The sequence below is a fragment of the Sorex araneus genome, chromosome X (genome assembly GCF_027595985.1).
Source record: "Sorex araneus isolate mSorAra2 chromosome X, mSorAra2.pri, whole genome shotgun sequence".
Taxonomy (NCBI): Eukaryota; Metazoa; Chordata; class Mammalia; order Eulipotyphla; family Soricidae; genus Sorex; species Sorex araneus.
The window spans coordinates 135,335,215-135,348,367 of NC_073313.1; the positions used below are offsets into that span (position 1 = coordinate 135,335,215).

The window sequence follows — 13,153 nt, forward strand, 5'->3', positions numbered from 1 at the left end:
AAAATATTTTTATTTACTATAAAAGTGACGCACCATCCAGTCCGCAGGTATACCAGAGGCTACAAGAGCTTGGCCAGTCTTGGCATTCTCGTCAAACTTGTCAGCAATGACAAAGTCAACAGGCAAGGTAATCCTCACACCGTTCTTCTCAGCTTTGGACATCAGGTCTTTGACAATCTTAGCTCCCTCTTCATCAAACAGAGAAGTGCCAATCTATACAAGGGAAACAGGTAATGAAGATCAGCCTCTATATGAAGAACTTGATTACCACACCAAGCAGACAGGAACAATTTCAAACAACAATGCAAAAAGAAAGGAAAAGGGTAGGTGGTTCAGTGGCAGAACATGTGCCTCACATGTGTGAGACCCTGAGTTTAAACCCCGAGTTTATCATAGAAAAATGAACAGAAAAATTGCTAAAACAAAGTTAAATGGGAACTTTTGTTTGTTTCGTTTTATGGCCACACTTGACAGTGCTTAGGACTCACTCCTGGCAGGCCCAGGGTACCATATCATGCCAGGAATCAAACCCAAATGGACCACATGCAATGCCCAACTCTACCCACTGTACTATCTCTCCAGTCCCTAAATGGAAAGTTTTAATGTTCAAATCAGATACTGGGTTTTTTTTTCACATGCTCTACATATCATGGGTAACTACTTCACATCCACTTGTACTTAGTTGCCTACCTCCATGTTGTTCAGCACCTTAAGGAAGGTAAAAGCCATTCCACCACCAATAATCATCTCATTGACTTTGTCCAGCATATTATTGATCAGCTGGATTTTATCTGCAACTTTAGCTCTAGAAGAGAAAGCAAGAATCATCACCAGAAAGAACAAACATGTTAAGGAAATAAAATTACATAGTCCAAGTTTTTTCTGTCAAGGTATAGGATAAGAGAAATGTCCCACAAGTGACAAAAATACTGGCTAACTTGATATTCCTCACACCCAAAAGGCCAATCCATTTGTAAGAAATTCTTCAAGGTATAATTCTAACCCAATCCTTCCAGCAGGTGGCGTCAGAAGCCTTCAGCACAACTTGGGGGTACTTTCTGTTGTTCACTTAAAGGGACTGGAGGGAAACTGGGAACACTGGTGGTGGAAAATGTGCACTGGTGGAGGGATGGGTACTCAATCATTTTATGACTGAAATGTAATCACGAGATTTTGTAAATCTGTAACTGCACATCATAGTGACTCAATAAAAAATTTAAAAAAATTTTTAAGAAAAGAAAGTAGGCTTTCTGGGATGCTGAATAATTTTTTGTGTGTGTATGAAAAGGGCCAAAACATCTGCTCTATACCAATGAGAGGCTGAAAAGACCTACCAGTCTCTAAATGAAATGTGAGTTTCTGGGCCAGGGGGTGTGGTCAGGGGTAGAGTGCCTGCCCTGCGTGTGTGGGCGCTTTGTTTGATACCTCATACACACACGGACATAAAATAAAGATAAAGGAACCATTAGTTTCAAATAGGTCTACTTTGCACCTTCTCCCCCTAAAATCAGTCAAGATTGCTAACTGTGCATGAGTATGACTGCTAACTGTAGCCAGTATTTCTAGTGTAAATGCATATTCATGACAGTGATCATTTGCTGGAATATTTGCTTTATGGTATTTATTAGTCTATTAGACATGAGTTCAGTGCATTTTACTAAGCATTCATTTTGTTCTAGGTCTCTGAGAAATATCAATGGGCAAAAACAGAGATTCCCCCAGCCGTTTGGATTTATGTTCTGTCTCTGTCATTGTCATCCCGTTGCTCATCGATTTGTTAGAGAGGGCACCAGTAACGTCTCTCATTGAGAGACTTATTGTTACTGTTTTGGGCATAATCAATACTCTCAGTAGTTTGCCGGGCTCTCCAAGAGGGGCGGAGGAATCCAACTCAGGTCGGCCGCGTGAAAGGCAAACACCCAACCGCTGTGCTATTGCTCCAGCCCACTAGCATTTATGTTCTAATAGAGCAAAATAAGAAATAAACACAGACATACCTGATCCCTATAAGATAAAAAGATCCAAATTAAAGGAAAACAAAATCACCTGAAGTACACCTTTAACTTTCTCAGTAATAGTTTGTCTTCCCTAAACCTTCTCATATAACCAAATCAATCACACTTAAATGAACAAATCACCTTGGACCTGTTTCCCTCTTCTTTCAATAAAAAAATGATGTCTATCCTATAAGAGGCCCTATGTTAGGATTTGGAAATAGATTTTCAAAACAGTAGTCATATTATAAAATAGATGGCATAAAAGTATCTCCTTAGTGAGGATTATCACCAAGGGAAAGAATGGATTAGTTACTTTGTTGGGGTGGGATATGGGGGAAGCAGGACAAAAAAGAGAAAGAAAAGAAGGAACACAACAATTTCTAAACAGAGGATATTATATAGTTCAAACGCCGTTTCTTTAACAAATCAATAGAATGAAAATATAACAAAGAGGAAAATTATATAAATATACCTTACAACCAAGCACGGACAACATCTGGATCATATTTTTTAAAAAAACTTTATAAAAAGACATTGCTGAGATAAAGGATAACTACTACTAAATACAGACTGTATATTCATAGTAAAAAAAGTTGTAAATTGTGGGCCGAAGCAATAGCACAGTGAGTAGGGCATTTGCCTTGCATGAGGCCAACCCAGATTTGATCTCTTCCCATATGATCCACCAAGCACCACCAGGAGTAATTCGAGTACAGAGCCAGGAGTAACCCTTGAGTTTAGCTGAGTGTGGCCCTCCCCAAAACAAAAACAGATTTAAATTATTAGTTATTATGGTTATTTATAAGACTCCTTATCAGTTATAAAATATATACAGAAACACTGGAAGTAGAATTATACGATGTATAAAGCTTGCTTTAAGCTACTGGGGATGGTATTTTCTAATGCATTCTGGGATGTGGCTCTGTCGTACAGCATTGGCCTTATGGGCACAAAGGACCAAGTTTGATCCCTGGCACCACCCCAAATGCTGAGTACAATCCCAGCAACATGGCCATTCGGGATCCCTACCACCACCACAAACCTGTAAGATTTAAAAGGAGAAACACAGGATGATATCACATATATGTGGTATTCAGAGTAACTGGATAGTTTAAAGTGGCTGAGATCACCTTTGTCCCCAGAGTATAGGAAGGAGAGGAAAGATAAAGGGGAGTGGAGAAAAGATAGATGAGAAGCAATAGGGGTAGAGGTCAAGGGGACTCAAGAACATGGGTGGTGTTAAGGCACGACACAAGAAAATATCTAAATCACAGAGTTAATAACACAGAAATCAAGAGATCATTAAAAAACGGGGAAAAAAATCAAGGGACCAAAACTGTAACAACCAAACTTAAAAAAAAAGGTGTCTGTCAAAAATGGAGACTGGGGTTGAGGGAAGGGGATCAGAGGGAACCTGGGAACACTGGTAAAGGGATGTTAACCCTGGCGCAGAGATCAGTGATGGAACATTGTATGTCAAAAGCCCAACTACGAAAAACTTGGTACATCACAGTGATTTAATAAAATAAAATTTGGGGGAAAATAATCTGAAGAAAATGAAAGGAATAAAATAAAATAAGAAGTTGGAAAAAATGTGTGAGCTCTCTGGGCCACCACAACCAAGTGTGTGAGAGTGCTACCACCAAGTGTGCCAACCCCAGAAATACCACCAAGTGTATGAACACTGTAACCAAGTGTGTTACTCATGGTCATTTCAACAAAAACGAAAGGAAAGAGAGGGATGAATTAATTGCAATGGGAAAGGACTTAACAACATACCAACAAAAAAGGCTATATTCCTAGCACTACCTATGGTCTTCTGAGCACTGCCAGGGGTGACCCTAAGTAGAGCCAGAAGTCAGCACTGAGCACAAAGGGGTGTAGCCCCAAAAGAAAAGGTGGTAACTAGAGGAGAGAAGAAAGAAAACTGACAAAAAAGTAACACTATCGAAGCAGGGAAATGGGTACCTAGAGGTTTTTATCATATACTATTCTCTCAACCATACCTGTTCTTGTTTTTACACAATAAGTTTTTAGGGTTTGGAGAGTTATTTTTGCCAGGTGGGGGTGTGATGGGCCACAAGTGGTACCCTACGTGGTATCAAGGATTGAACAGTAAGTGTGTGCTCAATTTTGTAGAACTTTTCAATGGAAAATTTTCCCAAGAGTTGTCAATAAGAGACTACACGGTAAGAAACGTGGCTTAAAAACCCTGCACGGCTGCTTCCCCGAAAGTAGCTATTTCAGACTATTTAAAGCCTGATCTTAACTACCAGATGGTACTCTCAGTCAGTCTCATTTCAGGCCGTTCAGATCTTATTCCCCAGTGAGACAAAAGGATAATCCCAACTTTATAACCCAGTACACAGGGAAATGCTTCCAGGATATAGAAAACAACCTGTATGAACCTTAATTATTTTTAGGACAGCGAAAGTGGCCTCCAAGTCTAGAGAGCAAGTATACTACCTAAAATTGACACCCAATCCTGAGTCAAATATCACAGGAAAGTGCTAAATTGAATGTAGTATCTTGAGGGAGCTGGGGGAGACCTACTCACAGAAGATAAGGAGCCTCCGGTGGAAAAGAGGCTGCTTCTACCTATTTCCAAACTCCCAGCTTCCAGTCCCCATTGTATCACCTATAATTAACCTCCTAGCTTCTCCGCCCCAAATTCTGGTATTTCTCTATTATTTTAGTGAGGGGCACACCCAGTGGTACAGAGGCCACCCCGAGCTCTATGCCGTGCTGGGGACCACCTACGATCAAGTATCCTAACCTCGTATTATCTCTCCAGCCCTGGCACTTCTATTCTAAACTAAGCCCTTCGAACTAGGATATCATCATGCACATGATATCCTTTCCTCATAGGAGAAAATACACAGGTATGTGCCCTGAAGAAATCAATTACAAATAGTAAATACTTCGGAAAGAGCTGGAGAGAGAGTACGAAGGTTCAAGTACTTCCTGTGCATGTGCTCAAGCCCAGCACTGCATGTGGTCCCCCGAGCACTGCCAGGAGCAATCCCCAGTACCGCCACATAGGGTCCAACACCTTCCCCACTCCCAAAAACACAGATGAAAAAGGTTTACGTCAATACCTTGCTAGATTGTTTGTATTGAAAGGCTGAAGAGTCTGAACTGAAGGGTTCAAACACTTCTAAAAGTGTTGGATAAGCACCTATGCTATGGAAATCCCTTCCAGTCTCCGCAGACACGAAGGCTAACCTGCATGGACTCTATCAAGGGGCTCACTCTGGCTTTCATCTGGGCTGCAGCTGCTAAGAGTTACACCAGTAGAAGACTGAAAGGCTACAGCATTTCCTTGGCTCCTTGTACCAAAGTTCTTCCAGAGGGCCCTCTCGACACAACTCTTCATTCTGACAAACATTCCCTCCCTTGCCCCTTCAAGATTAGGGGCTGCGCTGGTTGTTGCAAACTCCAGATTTAAAGCACTGCCCTCTCTGGGTTCCCTAACCCCATCCACACCACCTTTATTGATTAATGCCTTGATTAAATTCTCCTGTTACCCAGTCTGATGGTTCTATCTGGCAAATACATGACTTAGAAACACAATCTGAAGAATCCTTCATACCCGCCCAAGATAGCCAGGAAGGGTTTTTCTGGGCTCTCCAGGGCCTTGGCAAAGTAGTTCAGCTCCTTCTTCATCAAGAATCCTCCAGCCTTCTGTGGCAGATTGACTCCCACCATGGAGCTAGGAAAGACCAGAGATATTCACATTTAACCCAATATCTACCAATTTTCCCAATCCCACAGTCCATATTCTTATCACTGAAATATTTCCACTTCTGAGATTCCAAGAGGTAATTGTTTTTGTCCACAAACTGTAACAAAAGCAAGGTTTTTGTTGCACTGGTAAAAACAAAAGATTTGATAAAACAAAAGCTTTTTGTTTTACCAATAATAGTGCCACAAAAAAAAACAAGTAAAAAGCAATAACCTGAGTAAAAATTGTGGGGTTTTTTGTTGTGCCAGACCTACTGTGCTCAGAATTTATTCCTGGATCTGAGCACTCCGGGTCTTGCTCAGGGATCATATATAGTACCAGGGATCATATATAGTACCAGGGATCAAATAGTGGCTCGCCATTTACAAGGCAAAAGTGCCTTAGCCCCTGTACCATATCTCTGGCCCCTAACTAAGTAGAATTTAAGATACCAACTGCTTTTCAAGAGAATAACCAGAATCAATAGGCAGCCAGTTGATAATAGGATGGAATTTCTCAATTTGCTTCCTGCTGACAGCATAACATTGTGATCTCACAACATTCACAAAGGTGAAATTTTACATCAAATATCCTAAGTGGGAAAAAGCAACCTATTCCCAAAACTCAACAAAAAAAAATCCCAACTTGGACCAGAGGGCACGGTGCCTATCTTGTACATAGATTTTTATCTACGGCACCACATATGGTCCCCTGAGCATGAGAAAGTCCTATGCACCACCAGCAATGGTCCAACACAAACAAAATAGCCAACAATTTTCATTTTTATTTCCTCCGTAGATCAGGGATAATCAATATAAGTCAGCACAAGCCAGAGAGAAACTGGCTCTTTCACCAACTAGAGGAAGGATCCCAGCTGCCAAAAGCAAGCCAGAGTTTGGGCTGCTTGAGTAATCTGAAGAATGGAATCCTGCCCCGTCTTGACATCAGAAAAGACCCTTTGCACCTGTGGGCTCGGTGAGCAGTGCCAAAAGCATCATTGACATAGACATCCCCTAGTTTGGAAAGTGATGCTCGGAAGGCTTCCACTTTGGCTGGCTCGGCTTTAATCTGTAGAGAAAATAAAACAATAATTTACTTTTTTTTAAATACAGTAATTTTAAAAACACAGGAAATGTTGATGGCTTCAAAGACAAACCAAGTGTAAAACCATACCAAGAGTTCTCTTAAATATTGACAAAGATCCTGAGTTAATGGACAGCCGTTTCTACAATTAACAATAAAATCTGCTTTCTTCTTTTAGTGATTTCTTTAAGTGACTTTGCCTTTCTTTGCCCTCCCTAAAATTGCAAACTGAAGATGCCTGAGCATTGACTCAATCTCTAACCATATGAAGCTTACCACATCCACTGGTCTCTGTCCCAACACTTAAGAGCACATCCTGACTATCCTTCACTTGCCTTATTTTGACTTACTTCCTTATTTTATAATATTCTTGTAAGAGTTAGAATCATATTTGACCCAAGTTTCTGTCTACACGGGCTTTTATGCAAAGGAAACTCAGATATATTCTCCATGAGAACAACACCAACAGGCCAGGACAGCAGTAGTAGAAACACACAACAAAAAAGGAACTCAGAAATATTTTATGTTGACTAAAAGGTGTTACTAGGGGCCAGAGCGATAGTACAACAGGTAGATCACTTGCCTTGCATATAGTTAACCTGGGTTCAATCCCCAGAGTCGCATATTGTCCCCAAAGCACCACCATGAGTAATTGCTGAGTGCAGAGCCAGGGGTAACCCCTGTGCACCACTAGGTACAGCCCCCAAACCAAAAAAGCTCTTACTAAGAATGAGTTGTGGGCCACACTTGGCTCAGCTCAGGTTATACTCCTAGCTCTGTGCTTAGGATCACCTCTGGCAGCTTTCAGGGAACCATATATAGTTCTGGGAAGAGGACCCACGCCAGCCACATGCAAAGCAAGCACCTTATCTGCTGTACTATCTCTCCAGCTCCAAGAGTGTTGACAGTCTTGCCTGGAAGTTTGGCACACAAAAAGGAGAATAACAAAAAGCAGAAGTAAAACATAGGACCTTAGAAGGATAAGTCACTATCTTGGTACTCCTCCTCAAAGCAGGACAGAAGATGAATCAAGATGCTGTCAGGAGACAAAGCAAAAATGCAGAGGACGCAAGCCAGATGAAGGGGATTACGGCACAGAAGAATTCACAGCACAAACCCAACATTCATTTTCGTCAATGCCTACTCCTACCTCTATGTACCAGAGGCTCTCAGAATGAATGGGAGGTCTAATAATGCAAAGAATGCAGGGCTACTAAAGCTAAAGCTGAAAACTGTAGCTCATGTCTGAAAGAAGAGACACGCAGTCATGAGTTCTAAACTGCCAAGAGTTCTAAACTCACCTTCGACACTAATTCATCATATAAACCTAATTTTGCCAAAAATGTATCACTTTTCTATTTCAGAATTGTTTGAGGAAAAATGGGACAAATTAAAGTTTCTTCATGAAAAAAGTGTCAGAGAAATAATCAACTGAAGGCTTCTATTATTTTTGATCTTTTAATTAGAAGGAAATGAACATGGACAACTGGAGGTTAAAGGAAATACTTTATTTCCTCACTCTGGTCCTTTCTCCATTCTGAACTGAAGACTGACTTGTGGAATGCTGATTGAGCGCTGAAAAGCAGTGAACACTAAATGTACTGTTAATTTCTTAAATCATTCTAGCAGAGTTGGTTCATCTTCCTACATAAAATATTATGCTTCGCTTACCAACTGCCTCCTGCCATTTCTTTTTGTTTTTCTTTTGGAGTCACAGGGGGCGGTACTCAGGTCTTAACTCTTTTCTCTAAGCTCAGGGATCACTCCTGGAGTGTTCAGCAAAATCTATGGGATAACCTGGAAGTATCCCCTTGAACCCAGGAAGGCCACACACAAGGCAAGTGCCCTACCCACAGTAGTACTTCTCTGGACCACCTCCAGCCATTTCTAAGGCCTAGAGTTAAGTCTGTGTAACATGAGCTTTAATTTAAAAGGGCATCAAATTTTAGATCAGCATTTGACTCATACTACTGTAGCAAGACCATGCCAAAGACCGGCTAAGGAAAAACCAGGACCTGCAGTGCTAAGAAAAGAAACTGCTAAAAGGCAGACACTCAGATTACTTTATGAAATGTCACAAGTAGAACAGAGTGAGTCACTAAGCTGGGTCCTTAAGAGAAAAGATCATAATTGTGAAAAGTACTAAAGTAACCTGCTTCAAGTTAGTCTCAAAGACTCAGCTCACAATTTTGTACCTGAATTTTGCTTGTCTGTTTTTTGGGTTACCTATGGATTCTTTTGCATAAAAATGAAAGAGGTGCATAGTTTTTCCAGCATCTGTATACAGTTATTATAAACTATGTGGAGCTGGAGAGATAGTACAGCAAGTAAGACTATGGCCTTGCATGCAGCTGACCCATCTTTAGTCACTGACACTGCAAATGTTCTCCAAGCACCAACAAAAGTGATCCCTGAGCACAGAACAAGGAATAAGCTCTGAGCACCACCTGGTATAATCCAAACACCCCCCCTCAGCACAAAAGTTTGCTGATCTAGGGTCAGAGATAGCTCAATGGGCTAAGTAAATGTTTTGCATGCAGGAGCTCCAGGCTTGAGCCCTGCCACCACATGTTTTCCAAACACTGCTAGGAGTGATGCTGAACACTCATCCAAGAGTAGCCACTGAGCATCATGGTTCCACCAAAAAAAAAACAATCAAAATCAGCTTGCCAAGGTTCTGGAGTGATAGTAAAGCAGGAAGGGTGTTTGCCTTGCATGCTGCCAACCTAAGTTTGATCCCCAACACTCCATATCGTCCCCCAAGCAGGAGTAATTCCTGAGTGGAGAGCCAGGAAAAACCCTTGAGCATTGCCATGTGTGTCCCAAAAAAGCAAAAAAGAGAAAAAGTTACCAGGGCCAGAATGATAGTACAGTAGGTAGGGCAGTTACTGTGCATATAAGTGACCAAATGTAGTCTCCTGAGTAAGGAGTAAGCTCTGAGCACAGAGCCAAGAGTAAGCCCTACGCAGTGACGGCTGTGGCCCAACCTCATCCCCTCCTCTGAAACAGTTTGCTAATGGGCTGAATTATAAAGCCTGTCCATAGCACTATTACTTCTATTACCTCTAAAATCAGCTATTTTGAGCCTATTTCTTTTAAAAAACGATGGCCTATATTTCCCTATCTTAAAAAGCAATTCAAAGAAATATACTTTACAGTTCAGAAAAATGCCTTAAATCCAAGAAAACATCCTCATTACCACCAAGTATTCCCAAACAGGCCTTTTTTCCTTTTAACATAGGAAAGTTCTTTCTCTGACCACATAATTCCTTTCTAAGAATATGCCAAATTTAATTTGCTATCTTTAAAGTATGAACTGTTTAATTTGCTATCTTTAAAATAGCAACTTAAAAGGGGAATTAATGCTTACCAAAGTCAAGCATTAAACTAATTCCCCATTTAAGTAAGAATATCTATTTCCTTTCCAAAATACACAAAGTCCTGTTGATACCAAATAATTATTGAAGCTTTGACCAAACCTAGGCTAAAATCGGCTATGTTGGACAAACATCAGATCTAGCAAGTAATCTTTTGTTTTTGTTTTTCAATTTTTATTAATGAATCACTGTGGGGTACAGTTACAAACTTATGAACTTTCATGTTTGTATTTTGTTTACATCCCTCCACCAGTGCCCATTCTCCTCCACCAATGATCCCAGTATCTCTCCCACCACCCCCATCCCAACCCCCACCAACACATCCTGCCTCTTCGGCAAGGCATTCCCTTTTGTTCTCTCTCCTGTTGGATGTTGTAGTTTGCAACAGAGGTATTGAGTGGCCATCATGTTCGGCCTATAGTCTACTTTCGGTATGCAGCTTTCAACCCAAGTGGGTCCTCCCAACACCCCATACGGTCCCCCAAACCCACTAGGAGTGATCCCTGAGCACAGAGCCAAAAGTAAGCCCTGAGTATTTTTGACCCTGAGTATTTTAAGACTATAATATTATTGAGTATTTTCAAAAATAAAGCTGAGCTTGGTCTAAAGCACAAAAATAATAAAATTCTATATATATATATATATAAACAAAGGTGGTTGAAAACCTCTGAGCATGAAGAGGGCTTGTGCCATGCTGGGAATTACCTTTCCCATGACCTATGTCATGATTACACAGTTGTGTTTATTTGTGTGAAAAATGTATTTTTTTTGCTCTTTTGGGTCACACCCACTGACTCAGGGGTCACTCCTGGCTCTGCACTCAATTACCCCTGGCCATGCTCAGGGGACCATATGGGATGCTGGGAATTGAACCCGGGTCGGCCACGTGCAAGGCAAACGCCCTACCCACTGTGCTATCACTCCAGCCCCAATAAATGTATTTTTATGTTTGTCATACTTCAATGAAAAGGTAAAGGATGACCACAGCTTCTCGACTCCTTGAATCTTCAATCACAGTCACTTAAAGACTCAGCCCTCATTCCCATTAAGGTGAAAAATCACAAGCTGTACCTTGTTCCCAGAAGCATCTTTTCCTTTCCCCTCTTCCTCCACATGGAACCGGAGGTTCTCCAGCAGGATGACAGACCCAGCAGCAGGGTCAGCACAGGCTTTCTCCACTTCTGGGCCCACACAGTCTTTCAAAAATAAAACATCCCTGTGGAGAGCACAAGAAAAAGACAAATGAGCACTCTGAAAGGTGAGAAGGAAGTTAGAACCAGTAATGACATGCTTGGCAACATCCCCTGTAACACAGTCTACCAGTACCAGCATCCGTCACTTACTTGCCCAGCAGAGATTTGAGTTCTCCAGCAACTGGCTCCAAGGAGTACTTATCAGGCATAGGGACACCATCAGGCCGGCCAAGATGGCTCATAAGAACAACTGACTTGGCTCCATTGTCCAAACAGAATTTGATGCTTGGGATGGCTGCCTTAATCCTACAACCAGAAAATAGAAATGACAGCTGTCAGAACACAGTAATTCCTTCAGAAGGAACTGTTTTATGATTAGTGACAACTATTTTATTAATAGCTTCATGAAACATAGTTTCTTGTCTAAATTCCTACAGCCTGCAACTCAATGACAGTTCTCAGGTTCATGTTCCAAGGAAAAAGTCAATTACAATGCCAACCCTCCTCCTGGCACTATATGGTGTCATCATCATTTTTGCCCCTTGTGAAGAGTATTACACAGCAGCACTAAAGTTTCTATCTTTAAAAGGACCTGCTTTAGAGAAGGGACCGGTATGACAATAAGAGTTAAAAAATGATCACTCTGGACAAGAACTGAGTGTTGAATGTAGGTAAGGGGATATACATAATAACCTTTCACTATTTGTATTGCAAATCATAATGCCAAAAAAGAAGGGAGAAAGAGAGAACAAGAGAGAAGAAAAGTGCCAGAGTCAGGCGAGGTGGAGAGAGGGAAACTGGGGACACTGGTGGTAGGAAATGTACACTGGTGAAGTGGGGTGGGTGTTGGACCATTACATAACTGAAACCCAATCATGAACAACCTTGTAACTGTGTATCTCACTGTGATTCAGTTAAAAAATTTAAATAAAAAACCTGCTTGGCCAGAAAGATATATAGTACAGTAGGCAAGGCGCTTTGCCTTGCACATGGCCAATGCTGATCCAATTCCCAGCACTACCTATGGTCCCCCAAGAAATACCAGGAGTGATCCCTGACCACAGAGCCAGTAGTGAAGTCCTGAGCATGATCCAATGTGGCTCAAAAACAAACAAAAAACCACAGCAGGACCTGCTTGCATGCAAGACTGGCCCCAATCTGGTGTCTTCAAACTTGGGTTTCAAAACAGTCCCCGAGTTCTCTGACAAGCGCCACTCCCTATTTCTACACTGTTTAATCTAGTTTTATGCTGAGCACCTACTTCCCTATTAAAACGCTGGAACCATGGGAGTTGATATAGGTAATCTATAGGATCGGTTTCCAATAAAAGTCTTGGGAATAAAATCTCTAATCGGTGGGGCCGGAGCGATAGCACAGCGGGTAGGGCGTTTGCCTTGCACGCGGCCGACCTGGGTTCGATCCCGACATCCCATATGGTCCCCCAAGCACTGCCAGGAGTAATTCCTGAGTGCAAAGCCAGGAGTAACCCCTGAGCATCGCTGGGTGTGACCCAAAAAGCAAAAAAAAAAAAAAATCTCTAATCGGTTTCTCTAGGCACCAACAATTAACACAGTTAATTAAAGTACCTTCCACTGCTAGAGAGGCGAACACACTTGTGTTTGTCACCACATGGAAAGGAGAACTTTCCATGCATGGACTTTTTCCAGACTCTTCCTGTATCTTTTCCTCTTGCTGATCCTGTCATGTATCCTTTCATAGTAATAAACATCAGTCCTAAAAATTATAGGTTGAATCCTTCTAGTAAATCACCAGACATAT

At 41.5% G+C, this 13,153-nt stretch overlaps 1 protein-coding gene across 1 annotated transcript in view; it reads right to left on the bottom strand.

Moving 5' to 3' along the window:
• The window catches only part of PGK1 (phosphoglycerate kinase 1), a 30,079-nt gene that overhangs the window by 2,731 nt on the left and 14,195 nt on the right, over positions 1 to 13,153 (bottom strand). The window contains exons 3-8 of the mRNA XM_004611636.3: positions 11,525 to 11,680; positions 11,253 to 11,397; positions 6,686 to 6,789; positions 5,590 to 5,709; positions 691 to 805; positions 34 to 213 (exon numbers count right to left, since the gene is read on the bottom strand). Coding sequence (XP_004611693.2) covers positions 34 to 213; positions 691 to 805; positions 5,590 to 5,709; positions 6,686 to 6,789; positions 11,253 to 11,397; positions 11,525 to 11,680 — 820 coding nt within the window. The remainder of the gene's footprint in view (positions 1 to 33; positions 214 to 690; positions 806 to 5,589; positions 5,710 to 6,685; positions 6,790 to 11,252; positions 11,398 to 11,524; positions 11,681 to 13,153) is intronic.